Source organism: Lepidochelys olivacea, assembly GCF_965140295.1.
Source record: "Lepidochelys olivacea isolate rLepOli2 genome assembly, chromosome: 6".
Classification (NCBI taxonomy): Eukaryota; Metazoa; Chordata; order Testudines; family Cheloniidae; genus Lepidochelys; species Lepidochelys olivacea.
The window spans coordinates 16,123,118-16,150,446 of NC_140416.1; the positions used below are offsets into that span (position 1 = coordinate 16,123,118).

Consider the following 27,329-nt stretch of genomic DNA (forward strand, 5'->3'; position numbering starts at 1 on the left):
GGTCACAGCCCTCAGTGTCTCTATCTTACCAGTGCTGATCTTAAGGCCTGTGAAGGAGGGTGTGATGGTTCGGTCACAGAGACCCCCTTGGGACTGTTACCTGATGTGCTGAGACTACCTCTGAGCCCATTTTCTCTGCCAGTTTGGGCCTCCAGAACTCTGCCTTCTTGAGCCAGATATGCCAGTCTGCTCCAACACAGACCCAGGGTCTGAACCACACGCCTCAAAGCTGCAGACTTAACTGAAAACAGCTTAAGAAGTGCTCCTGTCTCTAGCATCCAGACACCCAGCCCCCAATGAGATCGAAACCCTGAATAAATCCATTTTACTCTGTATAAAGCTTATACAGGGTAAACTCAAATTGTCTGCCCTCTATAACACTGATAGAGAGAGAAGCACAGCTGTTTGCTCCCCCAGGTATTAATTATTTACTCTGGGTTAATTAATTAACAAAAGTGATTTTATTAAGTATAAAAAGTAGGATATAAGTGGTTCCAAGTAATAACAGACAGAACAAAGTAAGTTACCAAGCAAAATAAAACAAAACATGCAAGTCTAAGCCTAATACATTTAAGAAACTGAATACAGGTAAATCTCACCCTCAGAGATGTTCTGATAAGCTTCTTTCACAGACTAGACTCCTTTCTAGTCTAGGCCCAATCCTTTCCCCTGGTACAGTCCTTGTTCCAGATCAGGTGGTAGCTAGGGGATTTTTCATGACTGCAGCCCCCTTTTTTCTGTTCCACCCCCTTCTATAGCTTTGGCACAAGGCGGGAATCTTTTCTCTCTCTGGCCTCCTTCTAAATGGAAAGCACCAGGTTTAAGATGCATTCCAGTACCAGATGACATGGTCACACATCCTGTGAGACCCCAAACCTTCATTCTTCCTCACCTGACTCACAGGAAGGCTTGCAAGTAAACAGAGCCATTTACAACCAATTGTCCTAGTTGATGGGAGCCATCAAGATCCCAAACCACCAATAATGACCCATACTTTGCATAATTACAATAGGACCTCAGAGTTACATTTCATATTTATAGTTTCAGATACAAGAGTGATACCTTTATACAAATAGGATGACCATACTCAGTAGATTATAAGCTTTGTAATGATACCTTACAAGAGACCTTTTGCATGAAGCATATTCCAGTTACATTATATTCACACTCATTAGCATATTTTCATAAAATCATATGGAGTGCAGCATCACAGATGGTATTAAAAAAGGTCTGCTCAGCAGAGAGCTTTGAGGCAACTTCACTGTAAAAGACACAGTATACTCCTCAGGAGACTTCTGCCAAACCTTGTTTTCTCCTTCACCACTCTGTCAGATGTCCATCCCAATCTCTTCAGGGAGATTTGTCCCATGGTTACCCAGGCTGTCACAAATTTTTGTGGAGTGAGTGCTACTTTCAGCACCTCCAGCTAATTCTATCTTTGAGCATGAAGAGTTTCTTCTTTAGCATGCCCCCATCCCTCAACATCCAGAATTGCTCCACAATCTTGAGAGGGGGCACAGGTGCGCCTTTGTCCACTGCAGTTCCAGTACTTCTTCGACAGCTGCTCTTTTAAACTAGTTATTTAAAAGATGCTGATTTGGCTGGCACTGCCTGCTGCTGATAAACAAAGCTAACTGAACAGCGAGTAAGGCTTCTACCTATGAAAAAACATAAATGGATGAGGATTAATTAGTTGCTCCTAAATATATAAAAATAATAAACCTAACATAGATGTCTCAGAAAGTGATACCAGTAGTTAAGGTTGCATGTGTTTTCCATTATAAGATTGTGTTTCAGTTGCTTATAACTTTGACAAAGTTAAACTGTTTGGGATGAAAAATTCCATGCTAGAGGTCTGCATGAGTTGGAATGTTTCTGGCAAGTTTCAGCTAAAATGATAAAGCTGTTTCCAAGAACAAGGTTATGGAAAAACACATTGTTTTGTCCATGTAAAAGAATAATTGTTTTCATCGAAAAACTTAGCACCTCTCTGCTGTGGAACAAGATACTTGACATTTGTCATTGGGGCAGGGTTGCCCTGGTGTCAGAGTTGTGCCTTTTACTTTGTCTGTGAAAATTTGCCCAAATTTGGCACGTGCTCAGTGGAGTCTAGTTAGAATTTGACAGCTAAATTCTCCAAAGAGTCAGTCTGCACTGAGCATGCCCTGTCCCCTTGCAACTCCTATATGCTAACTTTGGATTGTGCATGCACTATCCCAGCGTTGGAAAGGATGAGCAGGACTTTCCCTGCAACTGCTCCTCTTGGCTGCTGGATGCTGTTTGGCATTGGGTATGTGGACAGAGAGCAGGCAGACTGTCTTTCCCGTGCTCTCAGTGCTCCTGGTGCTGGCATCTAGTCAGTGAGGAGGAGGAAACAGACAGACTTGAATGGAAAAGGATCAGGAGTGTGGGTGGAGGGAGTGAGATATGCAGGGCAGGGACACACAGGAGCTCAGGGGTGGATTTAGGAGCATGGGGGGAGGGGAATAGGAGCAGGACAGCGAGGGACAGATGATGTGGGAATTGATAAGGGAAAGAGATGCGGTGAAGGAGTAGAGGAGAGGGGCAGGAGCAAAGGATAAGAGCAATAGGCGCAATGAGTGGGGACAGAGGCAGCAGTTAAGCTGGGGGAAAATGGACAATGCCAGAGAGGGGCAGGAATTGAGGTGGTGGGGATGGAGTAGAAGGGGCCAGGGAAAGGCTTGTGGGGGACAGGAGCAGAAGAGTCTGTAACCACTAGTTACTACGTTCCCTGACAGAATTTAGATTTTAACATATTATTCTCGAGTCTGAACATTCTTTTGCTTTCTAGCAAATAGTTGTGAAACCCTTTGGGTCAAGTGTGTCTCCATCCCCCTCTAGTGGCAGGTTCACTTGGAAAAGTCTTATACTACTACCAGTGACTACAATAACTCAAGTGAAAGAGGACTGTGCTGTGGCTCTAGAGATCATCCCAATCCTGCTGAAGACTGCGTTGGGGATTATTATGGTTCCACAGAATGGAATTTTTGTTTTTTTCAGTTTTACGGGTTCTTAAAAAGGAAATTGCATCCAGAAATTTTAAAAGAATATTAAGATTGCAAAGCCCAGTATGCAAAGTTAGGAAATTACAGAATTAGGTGTGCTCATGCAACCTTAATTGGCCCTCAGTCTTTAGTTACATGATCTGACAGCATATTTTCTGCAGGACCCCTACCTCATTTTGTGCACCTGATGCACTGTGCTTTGGGAACTCATTCGGGTTGTTAGGTGAATGAGGATCTTGTATGTAGGATTCCTGCCTCATTTGTTGCAGAGGTTGGAAAGTGTGTGATGAATGAGGAAGGGAACTGCAGGAAGAGAAGGGATTGCCTCATGGTTAAGACAGTTAAATGCCACACTGGAGAACTGGATTCTGTCCCTGCGTATGCCCCAGAGCTTCTTTGTGATGCAGGGCAAGTCACTTAAACCAAAACTTTCATAGATGTCCATGGTGTGTTCATCATTTTATGAGTACCCAGCATGAGACAAAGGAGTCTGATTTGCTGAAGTGCTGAGAACTCGCAAGTGAGGTCAATGGGACCTCTGCTCTGAACATATAGGTGCTATAAAATACTAAGTACACTGAAAAAAATAAAGCTCTAGGCATCTCATTGGGCACCCAAAATTAGGTGACATTTTTGACAATTTAATTTTTAATCTCTGTCCCTGAGTTCCCCATGTGTAAAATGGGGATAATATTCACCTCATATCATGGGTTTTGTGAAGATACGTTCATTAACATTTGTAAAATGCTAAGATACTATGATGACAGCACTGTAGAAAAGCCCATGAGAAAATTAATAATTATATTTAATGCAGGGTTTGGATGGTGTGTAGCAAACAATGGATAGCGTTACACATGGAATGATGAGGATAGAAAAGAAATATTGACTAGCTACCGATTCAGTGAACAACTGTCCATCCTGTGCACTGAATGAGGTAGTGTCTTATGGACAATATTGGCTGTAATCATATAGATTCATACATTTGAAGGCCGGAAGGGACCACTATGATCATCTAGTCTGTCCTCCTGTATAATACAGCCATAGAATGTCTCTGAAATAATTCCTGTTTGAACTAGAGCATATCTTTAAAAAAAAAACATTCTTGAGTTAAAAATTTCCAGTGATAGAGAATCCACCACAACCTTTGGTAAATTGTTTCAATGATTAATTATCCTCACTGTTAACAGTTTACACCTTATTTCCAGTCTCAATTTGTCTAGACTCAAATTCCAGCCATAGTATCATGTTATGCCTTTGTTTGCTAGTTTGAAGAACCCATTATCAAATATTTGTTCCTCTGCAATCAAGTCATCCCGAGACCTTCTCTTTGCCAAGCTAAATAGATTGAGATCCTTGAGTCTATCATTAAAGAATTAGAAAACCGTATCTTACAATCATTTTTGTGGCATTTCTCAGAACCCTTTAGAATTTATCATCATGCTTCTTGAATTGCGGACACACTGTCATCATTGTGGCAGATCCCAAGGGGATTTAGCCTCCTTGCAGATAGCGCACTACCCAAATGGATCTCTAGCTAGGTCCTTAAGGTGGTCATGCTTGATATTCAGTTTATGTCCATTGTTGGCAATCTTAGCATGCCACCGAACCTTTTGACTGCCCCTTGATTGCTGGTGGTATAGCTGCATTTCCTTGGTATAAACACTTTGGTCTTCGATCCTAATAATATGTCTACACCAAGAAAGCTGCCGAAACTGAATCAGTGCTGATGGGTATGGTTGCTGGGTTCAGCTTCGAATATCCTCATTTCTGATCTTGAACTGCCATTTGATATGAAATAGCTGATGAAGACAACAAGAATCAAAAATGTCAATTTAGTGCTCTATGGCGTTCCTCGGTGCTTACATTTCATCGCCATACAACAGAGTTGGTATAGCTATGATTCTGTAGATCTGCTGCTTGGTGTCCAGACTTCCCCACAGAGTCCACAGAAAGGACAGAAATATGACAATAGCTGCTGATTTGCAGGTATCCACATCTTTCAAGCATCCTCTAGCATTGTTAATGATGCTTCCTAGGTATATTACAGTTGCCACCTGCTTTATGTCTCACGTGGAATGGTAAATACTAAGCTGGTTGTAATCCGTACCTGGAGGCTTCCTGATGGTGTTTTTTGAATTGTGGACACTAGAGCTGGTAAATAAAGACTGTATTGTAATATGTATGCACAAGGGAGCTGAATTAGGATTCCATGAGTAACTTTAATTTTGGCATTTCCTAACTCTTGAGTGTAATCTTAATGTTCTTATAACAGAAGGTATTTTTAATGTAATTGTTATATAGATCAAAGATATCATAGATATGTTCCCCAACTCTCACTTAAAAAAAAGTGATCAGTATGTGTATCAGCACTTCAATATTTGCTTTTTCAGTTCAGATATGAACTGTTCTGTGCAAGCTGCCAGTTAGAAACTGGCTGAAGAAATTGTACAGAAATGTTTAAATTAGAGAAAACAAAATGAAAACTGAACAAAAACTTTTATCCAGCCCCTGATGAAAAAAAAACAACTTTGGTTCCTGCAGTTTGGTGGTGGTTGGGAAAATATTTTAATGCCCTTTCAATTTTCAGTAGCTGAAAGCGTGTGCAGACCAAATTGGCATTGTACATGACAGAACCCAATATGTCATCTCCTGAGAAGCACATGTATCTCCTCATGGACGTCTGCAAGTCCTAAAAGAGCACACAGTGATGAACACACGTGCTCTGCATGACTTTCAGTGTGGGGGTAGGGTTGGAAAAAGCACCTGTTCCTCTTAAAGCAAGAGCTTCAGTTTCTGGAAGATAAGTGAGAAAGTTAATCTGTCATTTAAGTATTGTATAAAAAGAAAAGCCCGTGTATATGACACAAAGTCAGCATAAAACAAAGAAGGGATAGCAAACATAGTCTTCCAGGCTGAATGTTGCTTTGCGTAATGTTGATGTCACCCAAGTAACTCAATATGAGTACTTGGACAGATGAACCTCTAATTATTATTGTTTGTTTATAGCACTGTACCACTTAGTTGCTTTAGTCATGGACCTGGACCATGTTGTGCTAGATGCTGTACTAACACAGAACAAAAATATGGTTCCTGCTCTGAAGAGCTTACAATCTAAATAGACAAGACAGCTGAAGGGTAGGGAAAGGGTATAACACACAATCAGAGTGAACAATGTGATGGCAGCAAACATCATGTTAGTTCTATTATTTTTTTCTTTTGCTGGGTTTAGTTAGGAGGAAGGATAAGCTCAAGGGAAGGGAAGAGGATAAGGGGAACAGGGGAGAAGAGGGTAAGAGGAGTGATACTGAGGTGAAGAGCTTGTGGAGGAGGGCTGGAACAATAGCACAGGGCAAAAAAAAAATGTTCAGTCAAAACTGTAGAAAGTTCTCCAAAAAACTAAAGGGGTGCTTTAACTGATTCTGCCCTACTAGCTGGAGTCTCTGGCTGTCCCCGTTGCCCTTTTCTCTCAAACCTACATGGCAGGGTGAAGGAGAAGACACCACCTGGGTTCTAGTGCACAGTTCAGGGTCTGAGGGATGTTTTGGGGAAGGTACCAGACTGGGTATAGGAAGTGCCACTTAAATACATCAGACTGTAGGCTGAATATTGGTAATTTGTTAGCGAGGCTAGTTGTTTTTGTAAACTCCTGCCATAGCACTAGGAAGTTGAGGGTTCTTCATATTGACATCCAGATTATTGCTTCAAATCTTAGTGCAGGTGTGCTTGCAAGTCTGGTAAAGAAATTAAAGCTTCCAGCTTTACAATATTTTTTTAAACTACTATAGGTGACTAAAGGATAGTTAAAACAGCCCCCATTAACAATTTACTTGATGGGAAACCTCTTTGAACAGTTAAAAGAATAAGCAGGTGATAGGTGATACCATTTGAAGTGGCCAGAATAACACAAAAAGCAATTCACAATTCAGCCACCCATGCAGCCGCAACTCTGTCCTGTAGTGATGCCATGAGTTTAAAAAAAAATCTACTGTTTTAAAAAATCAGTTAAATTTAATCCAACGCTATAAGCAGTGATATTATGCACTTGTGATTATATGGTTATTGCAAGGTGTCGGCACAAAGAGGAAATAAGGTTGTTCACATGTCTTAACTGTTTGTTTTAATTTCTTAACATGTTTGGGTTTTTATTAATTTAACCTTAACTCTGAATTTCCTAGGGTTTGCGATGCTTATTTATGGGATAATTATAATATCTCAATAATATTTGTACCTTTAAATTACTTATATACATTCAACCTTAAATCCAATTTAACATAGTTTTTGTCTGGGAATATAAAATGAATAATCTTGTGATACAACAGGATCTATGAATATTTTAAAATCTAATAATACATTTATGAATTGTCTTCACAGATATTGCTACTTTCAGTTCCTGGCTTTTTGCTGAATTGTACTTTAATTGGATGGTTAACTTATAAAATCAATAAGTATAACTGGAACTGGCACGTTAGCATGTTGTTTGGAATCATTCTTAGCACAACAGATCCTATCCTTTCTGTGGCTTCTGTGAAAAACATTGGTATGTCAATTTTTCCAACAGTTTGGAAAGTATGAATATTTTTAGATTTAAATAATCCTGCACACAATACAGAAATTGGGGCATGCTGTATTTCATCACTCTTGCTATTTTTTGAGCTTATTGCATTCTTGAAAACAAAAATGGGGAGGAGGACTGGGAAAAATGAAGTGCTAATGTTTGTGAATAAACGAGGAAAACTCCCAAAAATAATAAAACAGAAGTTATAAATTATGTTATGAATGTGGTGGACAGCAACAAAAAATTATCAAAACACTCCATCATATATACATATATATATCCAAATATCACTGGTGCTATTAGTTATGGAGGTCTGCTTTGGATTCAGACAAGTTAATGTGAGCTAAAACAAAAGCCTCTGCCAGAATGTCATTGAAGCCAAAGTATATTTAGGGCAAGAGCAAACTTAAAAAAAAAACAACTATTCTTTACTGACCTTTTTCTTTAGAACCCATAGTGAGTGTTACAGTGACAATCTAACTAAAACAAATATTTCAATATATATAACATAGATGGAGACCAAATGTTTTATAAGGGAAGCTTTTGTCCTTTTCGTTCTGAGGTGGAACTAAAAGAGTAGTTTGCGATATTTTGCCAAAGCCCTTAAAATTCTTAACCTTGAAGTAAAAGTGACTGTCCCTTATCTCTCTGAGCATAGGGAACATGCTAAGATTCTGAAACTTTTTCTTTTCGCAGCTGTAGCTAAAGCGTCCCCCAAAAACTTCTGACAAAAGAGGCCTGGATTTGAATGGTTCTAGAGATGACATTCTGATCTCAGGACTGGAACCACATGTTCCTTCTGGCCACTGTGTAAGAGAGAAGAAGGGCATGAGAAGTGAATCTTGTGATGTTACAAAAAGCATAATAAATAAGGAAGAGCCTTATACATGTTTTGAAGTTTCTCATACGTGATTCTGTTATTCTTAGATTTTAATTTGAGAGCATCTTAATAGTTTGCATCCAGGAGAGTCAAGCTGTAGAGATGACCAAGCCACAGCAGCACATAAAGCTAAAAAGGAGGTGTCATGGTCTATTTTGAGAGATATTTATATTATTATAGGATCCTTACATAAAATTACCGCTTCCACAAGGTTTGCCATCTTTTTGGTATGGGAAGACATTTCTGAGTCCACCTTAGAAATAAAATTTTGACCTTTTATTCCTTAAGAGATTTGTATAATGGGGAGGCAGAGCTTACAAATATTCTTCCAACTTGTAGGCAGTCATTCTGAATTAATATCTTTTAAACATTTAGGAATAGAAAAATATTGATCCTTACATTTTTCACTTGAAAGGGATTTCTTTTGAGGGTTTCTGGGGATTTAGAGTCTGCATCTTCAATCTTGAGGGTCTTGCTAATTTTAGGAGTTAATTTGATTAAATTGGTCTACTACTCACAAAGTCAAATTAATATGGTTGAGGAGCCTAAGATGGAGAAAAAACCCACACTCAGGAGGATTATGATGTTAACCCTTGTAGGGCTTGTGTTCACTAGCAAATTAGGCTCTTAGAATACAGCCTTGAGGAGTCCTGTTAACTGGCATGATGATAAATGTGAATTTGAAAGTCAAAATGGACAGGAACAAGATGTGTTTAACATTATGTCAGCTGTTCAAGGGTAAACCTTGGTTCCAGTAGGGGTTTTTCCCTTTTTTGCTTTATGCTGTCTAAAAAAGGCCTGAGAAAATTGAAAAACCCCTCCCCACTTTTTGCTGTTTTTAAATATGAAGAAGTCTTGTCTTCCCTGTTTTGCTTGAGGTCTCCTAGAAGGTTTGAAGAACTGGAATTCTGTATTTTAGAATGTTTATTTTAAAAGTGGGCTATTAACTTTGAATTTCTAAGATTTCTAATGTGTATGTTTTGCATCTTTATTTGAAAATAGTGTTTTCTTAAGACAGTGCTTTGTCTATCAGTGCTTTGTCTGGAGAAAGAGACCCCATTCACAACTCCTCAGATTCTAGAAATGATTCAAACCCAGTAGCTGTTCATAATCAAGATGACTATTTAGAGCCCAGCACAGAGAATCACTCCTCTAAGGGTCAAAATAGGCATGGCTTTGGCCATAATTTTATCGCTATGGTTAAGATTTGCAGTGAGGCAAAAATTTATTGCATGAATGGTGTCCCAGTAGCATTCATCAATTGCCAATTCTCTCTAGTGGCTAGAATTGCTTGTGCTATGCCTTGATATCCCCTGGGTAGAATTGCACACAGTGTATCTCAAGAAATTCTTTCTGAGTGCATGGAACCACTCACTGGATGCAAAGCGAAATAAGGCATAATTCTTGCATCTTATCCAAATGTCCCTTTGAGGTAAGATAAGACTAAAGAACATGCTGAAAGCCTGCTTAGTTTTCACTATAGAGGGTGGTGAACTGTCACAGATTCACAGAATCAGTGCTACGCCCCCAGATTTGGAGGAACCCCTTCAGTGTGCCAGACCCCAAGTAGTCTCACTCTTCCTTCAGGGTAGGCTACGCAGCCTCACTGCCTTCTTAGACTGAACCTCTGTGGCTCCAGCACTCCTGCTTCATACTGTGAGCTCTGTTCAGTGAGTCATACTGAGATAGACTCCTGGTAGACACTTATGCACTCTTCAGGGATTAATGCACCTCACCAAGTATTTGCAGTGACACTTTAACAGCACTATCAAAAGAGTAGGGTTTATTAGGTGGACCACAGAATAGTAAATCTGTAGTTTGGCATAGAGAAATGGAGATTAAAGCAGAGTCCAAGTCCAGTCTGGTTAGCTGAAAGCCCAGCTAAGCTGTACTCAACCCCCATACTCAGGTCAGGCTCTGCCTTTCTGTCTGACCTTGTTCAGCTCCCATGTGAAAGCCCCGGACTCCTTCCAGCAACTAACTGTTATCCCTTACCAGTCCTTTGTTTTTGAGCTGGGGCATTGGGCTCAGCTTCCCTGCTGAGAGATGACAAAATCCATCTCTCCCTTGATCATGGATTGCTAGGTGTCAATGTCCTGATGATTGGCTTTTCCATTGTCTTCTTGGATGCCCCACTGATATGGGGTTGACCTCAGACAGTCCTTTTATAACGAACCAGTCAGGCTCAGACAGTTAGGGCAACATTCATACCTGTTTCTCTTAGCCTGCGCTGAGAGCAAACAGTCCTTTTTCTCACTGGGTAACCATGCAAAATATAGGGGAAATGGAGGCACACATAGGTTTCATAAAAATATTACAGAAAATTGCCACTTCATCACCAGAGCATACCCAGAGAACAAGATAATTCAGGATTTACAGGCCCTTGCCCGGGAAAGTGAAAGCAACTCTTTTGAGGTCCCACTTCAGGCTATTTTCCACACATCCTCTTAATTCACTTTGATTGCACTACCAGTGTTGTGTCTTATCAAAAACATGAGAATTGCCATATGTGATCAGAGCAAAAGTCTATTGAGGCTACACCACTGTATTGTCTTTTATTAGACTTCTCACAGGAATGGAGATCTACGTAGGATAGGGTAAATTAAACAGAGTTTTTATCAACTAGCATTTTCCAGTATTAATACTCTGTTCTCAGCAGCATAGCTCAGCACATATATACAGGTTCTCTCTCTGTCTCTAAGTCACTTCCTGAGCCTCTCTTAAATTAACAGTGTACCAAATATATGTATCATATGTACAATACACCCCCCCCCCCATAAATAAAAGAAGTTTGGAGATGCCATTACCAATGTTCCTGATTCATAACAGCATTAGGACATGCCATAGTCCTTCTATTCTGGGTTTAAATCTTTATCGGGAGTGACACAGATGTGGTGTCATCTGGTGATTGTATTTGTGTTGATTGTTGTCAAGGTTCCTCCCCCACTCTGAACTCTAGGGTACAGATGTGGGGACCTGCATGAAAACCTCCTAAGCTTACTTTTACCAGCTTAGGTTAAAACTTCCCCTAGGTACAAATTAATTTTATCCTTTGTCCTTGGAATATCCACTGCCACCACCAAACTCTAACTGGGTTTACTGGGAAACGTAGTTTGGACACGTCTTTCCCCCCAAAATCCTCCCAACCCTTGCACCCCACTTCCTGGGAAAGGTTTGGTAAAAATCCTCACCAATTTGCATAGGTGACCACAGACCCAAACCCTTGGATCTGAGAACAATGAAAAAGCATTCAGTTTTTTTACAAGAAGACTTCTAATAGAAATAGAAGTAAACAGAAATAAAGGAATCACCCCTGTAAAATCAGGATGGTAGATACCTTACAGGGTAATTAGATTCAAAACATAGAGAATCCCTCTAGGCAAAACCTTAAGTTACAAAAAAGACACACAGACAGAAATAGTCATTCTATTCAGCACAGTTCTTTTCTCAGCCATTTAAAGAAATCATAATCTAACACATACCTAGCTAGATTACTTACTAAAAGTTCTAAGACTCCATTCCTGTTCTATCCCCGGCAAAAGCTGCACACCGACAGACACAGACCCTTTGTTTCTCTCCCTCCTCCCAGCTTTTGAAAGTATCTTGTCTCCTCATTGGTCATTTTGGTCAGGTGCCAGCGAGGTTACCTTTAGCTTCTTAACCCTTTATAGGTGAGAGGATTTTTTCCTCTGGCCAGGAGGGATTTTAAACGGGTTTACCCTTCCCTTTATATTTATGACACACCCCCAAATCTCAGCGAGGGTGAAACACTGGCTGGGATTTCTTCCTGGAGCTCTAGGAAAAACAGAGTTAATAAGACACATGCATCTCTAAATATACTACCAAGTACATAAAGACTAACAATATTTTCCACGTCTCAAGGACGATTTTAACCAGTTGATTCTGGGAAACTTTCACGGGAGAGTGCATCAGCCACTTTGTTAGAAGCTCCTGAGATGTGCTGGATGTCGAAATCAAAATCTTGGAGAGCTAAACTCCACCAAAGAAGTTTTTTGTTATTTTCTTTGACGCTGTGAAGCCACTTCAGTGCAGCATGGTCGGTTTGCAGGTGGAAACGCCGTCCCCAAACATATGGGTGTAGCTTTTCCAGAGCGTAGACAATGGCGTAACGTTCTTTTTCACTGACTGACCAGTTGCTTTCCCTCTCAGACAGTTTTTTGCTGAGAAACACTACAGGGTGGAATTCTTGATCAGGTCCTTTCTGCATTAAAACTGCTTCCACCCCACGCTCGGAAGCATCTGTGGTTACTAGGAACGGTTTGTCAAAGTCTGGGGCCCTTAGTACAGGGTCAGACATGAGTGTCGCTTTAAGCTTGTTAAAGGCCTTCTGACACTTTTCAGTCCACTGAACGGCATTTGGCTGTTTCTTTTTGGTTAGGTCTGTCAGTGGGATGGCGATTTGGCTGTATTGCGGTACAAATCGTCTGTAATAACCGGCCAAGTCTAAGAAGGATTGAATGTGTTTCTTTGACTTTGGGACAGGCCACTTTTGGATAGCATCCACTTTGGCCTGTAGGGGGCTGATAGTTCCTTGACCCACCTGGTGTCCAAGATAAGTCACTCTGTTTAGGCCTATTTGACACTTCTTTGCCTTAACAGTTAGTCCTGCCTCCCTTATGCGCTCAAGGACTTTTTGTAGATGTTCCAGGTGATCTGCCCAGGAATCCGAAAATATGGCCACATCATCAAGGTAGGCAACTGCATATTCTCCTAATCCCGCTAGGAGACCATCTACAAGTCTTTGGAAGGTGGCGGGTGCATTTCGCAGCCCGAAAGGGAGTACATTAAATTCATACAGCCCGAGATGTGTGGTGAAGGCTGACCTTTCCCTGGCAGATTCATCTAGCGGTACCTGCCAGTACCCCTTGGTTAAGTCCAAGGTAGAGATGAACTGGGCCCGTCCCAGTTTCTCTAATAGTTCATCTGTGCGTGACATTGGATAGTTGTCTGGGCGAGTTACAGCATTTAGCTTATGGTAGTCCACGCAAAAACGTATCTCCCCATCTCGTTCGGGAACTAGAACCACTGGAGATGCCCATGCACTTCCAGAGGGGTGGATTACACCCATCTGTAGCATGTCCTGGATCTCCCGTTCTATAGCAGTTTTAGCTTGAGGAGACACCCGGTAAGGTTGGACTTTAATTGGGTGAGCATTACCTGGGTCAATGGAGTGGTATGCCCGTTCAGTCAGTCCTGGGGTGGCTGAGAACGTTGGCGCGTACCTAGTGCACAGCTCCTTGATCTGCTGTCGCTGCATACGCCCAAGGGTCATGGAGAGGTTCACCTCTTCCACACCACCAGCACTTTTCCCTTCGTAGTAGACACCTTCAGGCCACTCAGCGTCGTCTCCTCCCTGGGCTGTAAACTGACAAACCTTTAATTCTCTGGAATAAAAGGGCTTTAGAGAATTAATATGGTACACCTTAGGCTTTCTGTTGGAGGTAGGGAATGCTATGAGATAATTAATAGCTCCCAGGTGCTCCTGGACTGTGAATGGCCCTTCCCATGATGCTTCCATTTTATGGGCCTGGAGCGCCTTTAAGACCATGACCTGGTCCCCTACTTTGAAGGAACGCTCTCTGGCATGTTTATCATACCAGGCTTTTTGCTCTTTTTGAGCATCCTGTAAGTTTTCTTTAGCAAGGGCTAAAGAAGTTCAGAGGGTGTTTTGTAGGTTGGTTACAAAGTCCAGAATGCTAGTTCCTGGAGAAGGTGTAAATCCCTCCCATTGCTGCTTCACCAACTGTAATGGCCCCTTAACTTCATGGCCATTGGCTACATGTTCACATGGCTACAAGTTCAAATGGGGAAAACCCTAAACTGGGGTGTGGTACAGCTCTGTAGGCAAAGAGCAGCTGCTGCAACACTAGGTCCCAATCATTGGAGTGCTCATTTACGAATTTACGTATCATGGCCCCCAAAGTTCCATTAAACTTCTCCACCATGCCATTTGTTTGATGGTGGTAAGGAGTGGCAACCAAGTGATTTACCCCATGAGCTTCCCAAAGGTTTTCCATAGTTCCTGCCAGGAAATTAGTCCCTACATCTGTGAGGATGTTGGAGGGCCAACCTACCCTGGCAAAAATGTCTGCTAGTGCCTGGCACACACTTTTAGCCCTGGTGTTGCTTAGAGCTACTGCTTCCGGCCATCGGGTGGCAAAATCCATGAAAGTCAGTATGTACTGCTTTCCTCTGGGTGTCTTTTTCGGAAAAGGACCCAGAATATCCACAGCTACTTGCTGAAATGGAACTTCAATGAAGGGGAGTGGCTGGAGAGGGGCTTTGACCTGGTCTTGGGGTTTTCCCACTCTTTGGCATACTTCACAAGACCGGACATAGGTAGAAACATCCTTGCCCATTCCCTCCCAGTGGAATGACCCCCCCAAACGGTCTTTGGTCCTGTTCACCCCAGCATGGCCACTAGGGTGATCGTGGGCTAAGCTCAAGAGCTTGGCCCGGTATTTAGTTGGAACTACCAACTGTCTCTGAGGATGCCAGTCTTCCTGGTGTCCACCAGAAAGAGTTTCCTTGTATAAAAGTCCTCTTTCTACAACAAACCTGGATCGATTAGAAGAGCTGAGAGGCGGTGGGTTGCTCCGTGCCGCCGTCCAAGCTCTCTGGAGGCTTTCATCTGCTTCCTGTTCGATCTGGAACTGTTCCCTTGATGCTGGAGACATCAGTTCCTCATTGGATTGTGGACCTATGCTTGGTCCCTCTGGAAGCAATGTAGGGGATGGAGCTGTTTCCATTGACTGTGAACCGCTCTCCGCTGGTGCACTACGTTGGTGCGCTCTCCGCTGGTGCACTATGAGCCTCTTGTGTAGGGTTATTGGCTGCTGCTGGTTCAGGTTCAGTGGGGCCCTCTGGTGTTGAGGTTGCAAGTATTGGATTCAGTGCTGGCAAATGGTCTGGTGCTGGTTGTTCTGCTGGTTCCGGTTCTGGGACTGGTTCCGTCTGGGTCTCTGGGACTGGATCCACTACTGCTGTTGCAGACATTGGCCTGGGGTCCGGGTCCATCACCTCTGACTGGGTCCTGATAGAAGTTTCCGGAACAGAGCTAGGCCTCACGGCTTGTTTAACCTGGCTATGGGTGACCATTCCCACCCTCTTGGCCTGCTTCACATGATTGGCCAAGTCTTCCCCCAACAGCATGGGGATGGGATAATCATCATAGACTGCAAAAGTCCACGTTCCTGACCAGCCCTGGTACTGGACAGGCAACTTGGCTGTAGGCAAATTGAAAGAGTTGGACTTGAAGGGTTGAATCGTCATTTGGATCTCTGGGTTGATTAAATTGGGGTCCACTAAGGAAGCATGGATAGCTGACATTTGTGCTCCGGTGTCCCTCCACACGGTGACCTTCTTCCCGCCCACACTCACAATTTCCCTCCGCTCCAAGGGTATCTGGGAGGTATCTGGGCCTGCAGACCTCTGGTGTGACCCCGGTGCAATGAACTGTAATCTGTTGGGGTTCTTGGGGCAGTTGGCCTTTACATGCCCCAGCTCGTTACATTTAAAACATCGTCCAGCTGACGGGTCACCGGGGCGAGGTGGGTTGCTGGAGAATGGGGTGGTGGGACAATAAGGTGTCTGGAGGGTTCTTTGGGAGGTAGGTGGGGCTTTGGGCGGCCCCCGGTAATAGGGTGTGATCTGGGGTTGTCCCTTCTGGTCTCCGCTCCAACTGCGACCAGTTTTCTTCTTCTCTGCCACCTCCACCCATCTGGCTCCAATCTCTCCTGCCTCGATTACAGTTTTGGGCTTCCCATCTAGGATGTATCCTTCTATTTCCTCAGGAACCCCCTCTAAGAATTGTTCCATTTGCATTAGGAAGGGCAAATTTACTGGAGATTCAACACTTGCTCCTGATATCCAGGCATGCCAATGTTTCACAATGTGGTAGGCATGTCAGGTAAATGACACGTCTGGTTTCCACCTTAGGGCTCTGAACCTCCGACGAGACTGCTCGGGTGTTATCCCCATTCTGACTCTCTCCTTGGATTTAAACAGTTCATACTTGTTCATGTGTTCTTTAGGGATTTCAGCTGCCACCTCAGCTAAGGGTCCACTGAGCTGCGGCCTCAGCTCTACCATGTATTGGTCAGTAGAGATGTTGTACCCAAGGCAGGCCCTTTCGAAGTTTTCTAAGAAGGCCTCAGTATCATCGCCTGCCTTGTAGGTGGGGAACTTTCTGGGATGGGGAGTGGTACCTGGAGAAGGATTGCTAGGGTTTGTTGGTATATTCTGCTGAGCCTTTACCTTCTCCATCTCCCAGTGCATACTTCCTCTCTTTTTCCCTCTCCTCCTTCTTCAGCCGCATGAGTTCTATCTGTCTTTCATGTTCCCTTTGTTTTTTCTCAGCCTGAAATCTGGCTAATTCCAGCTTTTGTCGAGCAATTGATTTTGTCATCCTAACCTCTCTGTTTTTAACTAACTTTACACCTGAGGTTTAGAAATAAACAAACAAAACTTGGCTGTAAAATTTTGCTGTGCTGGAATAGAATACCTATTCTCTGATAGTGATTGTCAGCCTACAGAAAAAGACAATTCTCTTATCTCTGCTCTGGTCCGAAATCAAAGGAAAAAACCTCCAACTACTTGGAAACCTGCTTACCAGCAGCCCAAAGGAAAAAAAATTCCTTTTCAAACTTGTGCTCCTTGTAAAAATATCAAAATCCTAAAAAAAAAAAAAAAAAAAAGGCCCCTGCCACTTTTGTCTGCAGGCAAAAAGTTACACTGTTATTGTGCAGCCATATAAGAACAAATTAAAGTTTTGATTCCAGGGCGGTGGGGGGGTCCCACAGCTGCTAGCAGGGCTGCCCACAGTTGCCCAGCTGCCGTGAGGGTTGTGGGGATCCAGCAGCTCCGCATGGATATTTTTAGTAAAAGTCAGGGACAGGTCATGGACTTCTGTGAATTTTTCTTTATTGCCCATGACCTGTCTATGACTTTTACTAAAAATATCTGTGACAAAATTTTAGCCTTAGACATGTCCTCTTGAGGTCCCTTCCAGCCCTGCATATCTATGAATCCAGCCTGAGGATTCAATACCTTTGATATGGGGAGTCACTTTTTTAAAATTAAGTTTAATAAAATCCCACTTTTAAAACCATCACTGGTTGCCATCCATTTTTCCTTCATATAGACTCATTCTGGGAGAACGAGAAGTTTGTTCACATCTGTTCACTCTTGACGTGGGATCAAAAGATGATGCTTATTTGGCAGTTCTGCTGTCCTTGTTTACTGGAACTTCTCAGCCCACCTTCATAGAGGTGGTACTGCTGACTGAACTCCCACCAGTGGGAATATGCAAAGACCCTTCAAAGAAGAAATTAAGGTAGTTTTTAAAATTACTACACATGCGGATACTACTTTTGGTGTCCATGTGCTGCTGTACAGGAGTTAATGTTTTAACTAGCAGTGTCCATTAGAGGGTATGCATGCTCCCAGCATGACCTCACTTCACTCCTCCTGCCCACCTGGGCACAGCGACCCCCTCCACCACTCAGTTTCTTGTGAGACAGAACAAGGTAGTGTTCCTGTGTAGTAATCTTGTTACTTAGTAATTAGACTGATGGTAGTTAATTTGTTTTGTTTATATTTGGTAGTTAGTGTGTTACTGTTTCAATTAGCTTGTTAGTAGGCTTAAAATAAAAAAATAACTTATGGCAGAACACAGAAGTCTTCAGGCTTCAAGCCATGCCTCTCTTGTGGGGGGATTATTCCTGTGACTGTGACCCAGGACAGATGCCTTTACTGTCAGAGAGAGGAACATATCACTAAGTGTGCGATCTGCAAGTCCTTCAAGAAGCACACACAAAAGTGGAGGCAGTCTAGATTGAAGCTTTTTCTTATGGAAAGGTCCATTCGAGCTATGTTGGTCTGAGTATTGATTAAGTCAGTTTCCCGGCACTGAGCCCTGTCTGTGTTGCTGGCAGTGCAGAGGAGTTCTTCAGTGGAGCTATTACTGCCGGTGCCCAGCATAGAGAGGAGCTCTTCAAAGGAGCAGTTACCGCTGATGCGGGAAAAAGTGGGACTGGGATGTTGCACCACATCAGAAAGCAGGTACAGAAATCTTCCTCACCTTCAGCACTGGCTTCAGCAGCACCATCCCTCTCTGCACCAGAGTGCTCAGGACACTCTTTTGCAGTATTTTCCTTTTCGGCGCCAGATGTTTTGGTCAAAGCCCTCTCTGCACCGGCGGTTTCAGCTGTAGAGGAAACTTCAAAGCAGAGAGAGGCATCCACAGTATCCTCACTATAGGGAGACTTGGCAACTAAATTTTCAGCTCCAAAAGCTTACTTGGTTTCTTCACCAGACCTCAGGGTCTCTCCAGAACCCGAGTCACCAATCCGGGAGGGTTCCTTAGTCTCGATACCAGACAGATCCTCTCCTCAAAAAGAAGCATGGGCACCTGTAATGAAAACCTTAAACCAGCATGTCAATACAATTTTGATTCCCATGTAGATCTTTCAATCTCCTGTCATGACTTCTCTGTTAGAGGCTTCTTCATCCAAAGACACTGATTTCTCTGCCGACTCTGACAAGAGTCCTCCACCAAAAGGGAAATCACACAGACGGAGAGAAAAGAAGTCTCGGGCAGCATATGAAAAAGAACCTCAGAACAAAACTTACGAGGCTAATTCTCACTATACTCCTTTGTTCCTTTGAATTGGCCAAATGTCCCTTTCCCATATGGACAACAATCATCGCCATATTCACCCTCATGGCTTCAATCTCTGCAATTTCAGGGACACGTTCTCCCACGATATATGGAGTCTGTTTGAGTCTCTTGCAGCAAACTCTTACAATTCTGATTGCTCTCCTCATCAAGAAGTTCAGGATGCAGAGGAACAATAAATTTAAGTGATGGTGAAATAACAGTCCAGCTAGAAAATCCTTCTGATCCTATACTTGGGTTCTACTTCTTTGCCTGATGAAACTGTTTCACAGTCTACACCATTTTCAGTTGATGATTTTAAAACCTTTCAGCAATGGCAAAAACACTAGAAGTTCCTTTGGAAAAAGCATATTAACTTTTTGATATTCTACAGCCAGCATCCCAAAATAGCATTGCACTACCTATTAATGAAGGATATTGGATCCAGCAAAAAGTCTCTGGGCTACCCGGCCTCCATTCCAGCAACTGAAAAATGTGCTGGTTATAGATATTGGATGCCATATAAAGGATTTGAGGTATATATTATACTCATCCTGCTCCATTGTTACTGGTTGTTGCTGTACATAAAGATAAGCGATCAAAACAGTCTGGGAAATCTACCCCTAAGGAGAGAGAAGCCAAGAGGCTGGATCTTGTTGGAAAGCAAATGTACTTCTCAGCATCTTTACAGGTCAGGATAGCAAATTATCAAGCCATGCTATCTAAATATGATTATCTGCAGTGGGATAGGCTGTCAGAGTTTAAGGACAAGTTACCCTCAGAAAGTGGAGATGAGCTTAAACCTATTTGTGAAGGACAGTTTATTGCTAAAACCTCTCTTCAAGCTGCTTTAGATGCTGCTGATTCCAGTGCTACAGGTATCATGATGATTAGCATGGTTATCTCCCTCAGGTTTTACCAACAGAAGTGCAAGCGTCTATTGAAGATTTGCCATTTGATAGTCAGAATCTATTCAGTGCCAAGACTGATGAATCTCTGCATTCATTAAAAGACTTGAGATACGTGCTCAGATCACTGGGTTTATACAATCCTTCTTTCAGTAAGAAACAGTTTCATCCTTAATCTTTATCCTCCAGATATAGGAACACACATTATTCTTTTTCATATTCCCAACACCAGAGGCCTTCCGAACAATCGAGAAAGAGCTCTAGATATCAGAAGAATTAAGTTTCAGTACGATCTTCCTTAACTAATCAGTCGGGTCAGACACAAAGGCATCAAATTTGATGTGATGGTCAAGGATCTTGGACTAATCCACAAGGATCAATACCTTTTGACTCGACTCTTTGGTTCTTGTTTTTTTTTTTGTGGAGGCTTGGGTGGCAGTCACCACAGATCAATGGATCCTTCTAGTAATTAGGGATAGTTATGTCATTCAATTTCAATTCCTGCCTCCTATCACCCTTCTTCTCAGTCCCTTTTCAGAGATCATTCTTACAAAAGTGCCAGGTGTCACTAGGTAAGCGAACTGATCAAGCTAGAAGCAATAGAGTTAATATCTCAGGAGTATACTGGAAAAGAGCTCCCTTCTCCCTATTTCCTCATAATTAACAGTCTCTATCCATATCCCTAATCGGATCCTGGGGGTCTGTAGATAGCCCCAAGAACTACCCCAGTGGAGCCTCTATTATCTTTCTCCCCCAAAGTGATTTTGATCCAAACAGATTCCGTTCTATCCATTCCATCACTCCCAATTTCTTTACAGTTTACCTCTTCGTTAATACACAATGTTACTCCACAACCTGTACCTTTATTTCTGTCTTTCCTGAACAGCACATACTCTTCAATACCTGTACTCCAGTTATGACTGCTATTGTACCATGTTTCTGTTATCTCTATTGTATCTGGTTTCTCTTCCTGCACCAATGAATCTAGTTTCTCCATTTTATTACCCAGGATCCTTGTATTGATGTACAGACAATCTTAGTTGTTTCTGCTTGGCTTCATCCAGATTCCTCGCCAGATTAGGTGCAGTGATTTCACTGCAATATCACCTCCCTGGCTGTTACTGTCATTGCTGTTGGCACTATCTTGTTGTTGTCCAGTCTCCTCCTCACTGTTATTCCTTTCTCCATTGCTGTGTTCTCTCTTACATAATTTTCCTCTCACTCAGTATTAGAATCAGGTGTGGACATTACATCCACCTCACCCAACTGTCTCCACTGAATTCCTAGTTCTTCTTTGAGTGATGTCCCTGTGGTGCTCCACTTTGGGTGTTGGTGCGCCTCTACGCTCATAGTCAGAGACTTAAGGAAGTAGTGCTTGGTTGGGTTGCACATGCGCAGTCCCCATCTCGCGCTGCTTCAGGCAGTTAACTGGCGCTGTGCAACCAACGCGCCCCCTCCCCCCCAGTTCCTTCTCTACCACCTTTGGTTCAAGTCAGAGCATTTAGCATTGTCTTGCAGATTAGGAATAGTTTAGCTTTTCCCTTAGTTTTAGTTTTCAGTTAGAATAGTTAGCCTTCCTACTTTATCCCCATTATTTTATTTTCTCCTCATAGGGCTGTAGGTTTCCTTTTTTTTTTTTTTTACCAGAGCAGCACGGTATTCATACCTCCCCTCCCCATTACGGGGAGAGTACATCCCTGAGGGGTGTGCCTGGTTCCCCAGAGTTCAAACGCTGCATTACCTGCAGGTTTTCTATACCTTTCTCAGACGGGTACTCTCACAGCTGAAGTACTTGCACTGTAACAAACTGAAAGCCCACACCAGAAAGGCAAGAGATCTCCAACTGAAACTTCTGTTCATGGAGAAGTCTCTCCACCCGATGTCTGAGCCTGAGGTATGCATTTCACACGGCCAGAAATCACCGACCTCAGCCTCTGACAAGGGCGTTTCCTCCACAGCACAGGCTCCTGATCAACCTGCCAAGAAGGCAGCAAAAAAAATGGGGTACCACGCCCCCAACTTTGGAGTTGGCCAAGAAAAGGCGCTGTGCTAACAGGCAAATGCTCCTGGACATGTCAGTGGCCGAAGCAGCGGGTCCCTCTGGCACCGTTGATACCAAGAAACTGAAAGCTCCCAGGCAGCCAAGATCGGTCACAGTCACCAAGGGGAAAATGAAACCCCATGCTGCGGTACCACTGGACACAAATACACAATTGGTACTGAGCATCTCAGTGCCCCTGCTACTAATGCTGCCACCATCTCACTGTCCAGTAACACAGCATTTTCGACAAGCTGTCTTCAGCATACGGTACCATTTCCTATTATACCAATGGTACAGATACCGGGCATATCGCATCAATTCCTCTGCCACAAAGACCTCTCTGTGTTGTCAGTACTGGAGTCTCCCATCCTCGGCACCGATGGTACCTTGGTACCCTCAGTACTTAGTCAACCCAGCTCTCCATCTCTTTCCGCTGCACAATTCTCAAGTGAAGATGGAGACGAGGATGCTGGGGGCACTCCACAACATTCCTCCCCTGTGGCTGCTCCCATCACACACTCCCCTCTGTACAAGGGCTACCCTACAAACCTTCCGAACCAACTGTGATACGGGCAACCCTGGATGCCCACTATGCCCTTCCAACCACAATGGCCATTTTGGAACCCATGGGCAACATACACCCTGTTGTTGTTGTGGGTATCTGTCAGTCTTCCCACAGCTGACACACATCAAGCACCTTTACCAACACCACAGGGACCGCCCGGCACCTCTGAACAGGGGGTTGAAGAGGAGGAGGAATTCTCTGACCAAGACGATCCACCTGAAGTCCACTTCTCCTCATTCTCACCGGACAACACAATTATGCCTCCATTTCCCACCACAGATGATAATTCCAAACAATTTCAAGTCCTCTGCAAGAGAGTTGCCACTTCACTGGACATTTCACTCTGGAAGAGGTCCAGCAATCTCGACACAAATTAGTAGTTATATTACATGCATTGACCTCATCTAAAATCGCCCTTCCCCTGAATTATGCAATTATGGACCCTGTGAAGTTGCTCTGGCAAACCCCTGCAACGATTCCACCTATCTGTAAGATGTCTGATAAAAAGTACTACATGCAAAGGGCACTGAATTCCTCTTTTTGTATCCAACGCCAAATTCATTGGTGATTGATGCAGTCAATGAACGGGGTAGACAACATAACTACAGAAACACCCCGTATGACACAGACTGGAAATGGCTCAACCTTTTCGGCCACAAAGCATATTCAGCTGTGACCTTACAATTAAGAATTGCTGACTATGAAGCCTTACTGGCAAAGTATGACCAAAATAGCTACGCAAGTCTCTCTGAATTTACTGACTTTATTCCAGATGACAAAAAAGAACAGTACAAATTGATCATCACAGAGGGTCAACTCATAACCAGAACAGCATTATAAGCTGCCAGTGACAGACCCAGACCAGTGGGGTACAGGAGTCTGATAGAAGGCAAATATACTGGCTCACTGGATGAATAGTTTTCTGCTCCCTGAGTGACCAGAGCAGGGGCTGCCCTAGAGCAATCAGGAACCTGCTTGAACCAATTAAGACAGGCAAGCTAATTAAGACACCTGGAACCAATTAAGAACTTATTAGAATCAATTATGGCAGGCAGGCTAATCAGGACACCTGGTTTAAAAAGGACCTCCCATCAGTTAGTGGTGGAGTGCTCAAGGAGCAGGGAGTGAGAAGGTGTGCTGCTGGAGGGCTGAAGAATACAAGCATGATCAGGCTTCAGGAGGAAGATCCTGCTGTGAGGATAAAGAAGGTGCTGGGGGAAGACCATGGGGAAGTAGCCCAGGGAGTTGTAGCTGTCACACAGCTGATACAGGGGACATTGTAGACACCTGCTATCCACAGGGCCTTGGGCTGGAACCCGGAGTAGAGGGTGGGCCCGGGTTCCCCTCATCCCCCTAACTCCTGATTGGACACAGGAGGAGTTGATCTGGTCTATGAGAAACACCAGAATGGAAGGTTTAATTTGGAAAAGTGATCTGGCCTGTCCCTGACCCACTAGGTGGGACACAGAGACTGCAGGGATTGTTCTCCGTTTCCCCCATGCTGGCCAGTGATGAGGTTAGCTGAGTGAATGGCAGGTTTGAGCCTCTAGCTGAAGTGGCCAAACTGAGGGTTGCCGTGAATCTCTGACGTGAGCAAATCCACCAAAAAGCGCAGGACCCACCAAGGCAGAGGAGGAACTTTGTCACACTGCCCTTCATTCAGCAGTGAGATTCCTGGCAACCACGATTGTTATGAGAAGAAACTCCTGGCTCCACCTATCTGGATTCCCAAAGCCAGTACGGTCAACCATAGAGGACTTATCATTTGAGGGATCCAAACTTTTTGTGGACAAAACAATGAGTTTTTACACTCTCTTATGGGCTCGAGGGTGACATTGCGATCTCTGGGCATCCACACACCTAAGATCAAAATATGACAGGGCTGTTATCAAGCCCCTCAAAGATTCTGACCTCCTCCGTACGCACTACACAATAGATACTACGACCATCAGGGTCAGAAACAGAAAACCTCGAGGAGACGACAATCTGCTCCCTCGAATACTACCTCTTAGCCATTAACTTCCAGACAACAAATTTGAAACCCTGGTTGAGGGCCCCAGAATCCCTTCTCTTTCAATGAAGGAACCATCTACAACTTGCAAGACATTTGGAGATCGCCTGATTTCCATTTTACCTGATCTGGCAGAGTATTACAACAGACAGATGGGTATTAAAAATTATCAAAACTGGTTACTCCATCCCCCTTACCTCCAAACCCCCTACTCACCCCCCTTTCCTGTTCCTCTTCGGGGACCCCTCTCATAAACATCTACTGTGAGAAGAGGTAACCCACCTCATATTTCTGGGAGCAGAAGAACCCGTACCATCCAAGTATAGAGGGAAAGGGTTCTATTCCTACTAGTTTCTCATGCAGAATAAAACAGGAGGTTGGAGACGTACCTTGACCTACGGCAACTCAATAAATATGTGAAACAGTGATTCAAAATGGTCACACTAGGCACCATAAACCCAGCATTAGGAAGGGGTGTCTGGTTCTCAGCCCTCAACCTCCAGGATGCATATTTTCATATACCCATTCATCCCTCACATCGAAATTTTCTGCGATTTGCTGTAGTACAGGGCCATTTCCAGTACAAAATTCTACGGTTTCGGCCTTTCCACTGCGTCTTGGGAATTCTCAAAGGTATTAGCCGTATTAGCTACCTATCTACGCAGGGAGGGAATCATGATATTTCCTTATTGGATGACTGTCTGCTGAAAGGACCAACACTACAGGCAGCCATGGAGTCCGCCGAACACGCAAGAACTCTGTTTACCAGGTTAGGCCTTCAGATAAACATACAAAAATGTACTCTAACACCAGTTCAACACCTGAAATTTATTGGAGCAGATTTATTTATTGAAATTTATTGGAACTTCCTTGAGGCAACTGCCTCCCTATCAACAAAATGATTTCTGACTCTAACCAACTTGATCTCCACAGTGCGAAACAGCCCACAAGTGTCTGCCAGAACTTACCTATAAATTCTAGGCCACATGGCCGCAACGACGTTCGTTGTCCGAAACGCAAGACCACATATGCGGTGTCTACAAGCTAGTCTCCAGACAAATTATGTCCCACACAGGCACAGTATAAACAAGCGCCTCACCATTCCAGATACAATCAAAGACTACTTTTTATGGTGGACCAATCCAGACAACATCGGGGGTGGGAGGGGTGCCCTTCCTACAGAATCCACCGTTGCTCACTATCACCACGGATGCATACCTTTTAGGGTGGGGAGCACATCTGCAACCACACTCTATACAGGGCTGATGGTCCATAGTGGAGTCCCATTTTCATATAAACCTGCTAGAACTGTGAGTGGTTTGGAACACTTGCTCCCACTTCTTATAGCTAATCAGAGACCAGACGGTGCAGATTCTCATGGACAATATGGCTTGTAGACAAGAGGGAGCGCAATCACACTCCTTCTGCATGGAAGCCATGCGACTTTGGCAGTGGTGTATCAAGCACAATGTCCATGTCACAGCATCATACCAACCTGGCAGTTAGAATACCCTGAGAAGGAAGTTTTATCATGATCACGAGTGGGAATTGAACACACGGGTAATCCTAGACATTTTTCCAACATGGGGGTTCCCAACAATAGATATTTTTGCAACTGCACAAAACACCAAATGCCCCCAGTCCTGCTCCAGAGCAGGACTCGATCCACACTTTCTGGGCGATGGCTTCCTTATCAAGTGGAATGCTCCCCTCTCACCCCCCTTTTGGCCTGCATGCTTCACAAGATCAAACAAGACAGATCCAGAGTGATCCTAATAGTCCCCACATGGTTGTGACAAACATGGTACCCTTATCTTCTGCACATGGCCATCTGTCCACCATGCATACTCTCGCTTCTACCTCGCTGCTATCGCAGGACGCAGGTCACGTTATTCATCCAGATCCCTGGAGACTTCATCTCAAACCTTGGCTACTGCATGGCTTAAACAGCCGTAGGGCAACTATCCAACTCACATACATACATAAGTGGAGGCTATTCGACTCATGGTGCCAATGCAAACAGACTGCACCTCTGTCAGCCCCCTTACCTCTCATTCTAGACTATTTGCTGGAACTCAAACAGACGGGCCTCTCCATAAGTTTGGTACGTGTACATCTGTCAGGCATCACAGCGTTCCGTCATAAAGTAGATGGATTCTGTACATTTACGCATCCACTCCCTGAACACTTTTTTTAAGGGCCTCTCCAATTCCTACCTGGAAGTTTGGAACCTCACGCCACCATGGGACCTCAACTTAGTCCTCCATGCCCTCACCAGCCCCCCTTTTGAGACCATGGCTATAAGCTCCCTGCTACACCTTTCCATGAAGGTTGCATTCCTAGTGGCCATTACATCCGCCAGGAGGGTTGGAGAACTGCCAGCTATCATGACCGATTCATCTTTCACAATCTTTTTCAAAGATAAAGTATCCCTTAGACCGCATCCCAAGTTCCTACCTAAAGTTGTCACATCCTTTCACCTCAACCAACCAATACACTGACATTTTTTCCTAAACCACACGTGGACAAGCGACAGTCCAGATTACACTCCCTGGATATCCTCAGGGCTATAGCCTTCTTCATTGATAGAACAAAATCTTTTCATAAGTCTCAAAAACTATTTGTTCAATCACTGAATGATCAAAAGGTAATGCCATTTCCAAAC

At 43.6% G+C, this 27,329-nt stretch overlaps 1 protein-coding gene across 1 annotated transcript in view; it reads left to right on the top strand.

The window, feature by feature from the left end:
- The window catches only part of LOC311522788 (solute carrier family 9 member C1-like), a gene marked incomplete at its 5' end in the record, with an annotated part of 307,404 nt that overhangs the window by 22,490 nt on the left and 257,585 nt on the right, over nucleotides 1-27,329 (top strand). Inside the window, one exon of the mRNA XM_084632258.1 lies at nucleotides 7,398-7,563. Coding sequence (XP_084488384.1) covers nucleotides 7,398-7,563 — 166 coding nt within the window. The remainder of the gene's footprint in view (nucleotides 1-7,397; nucleotides 7,564-27,329) is intronic.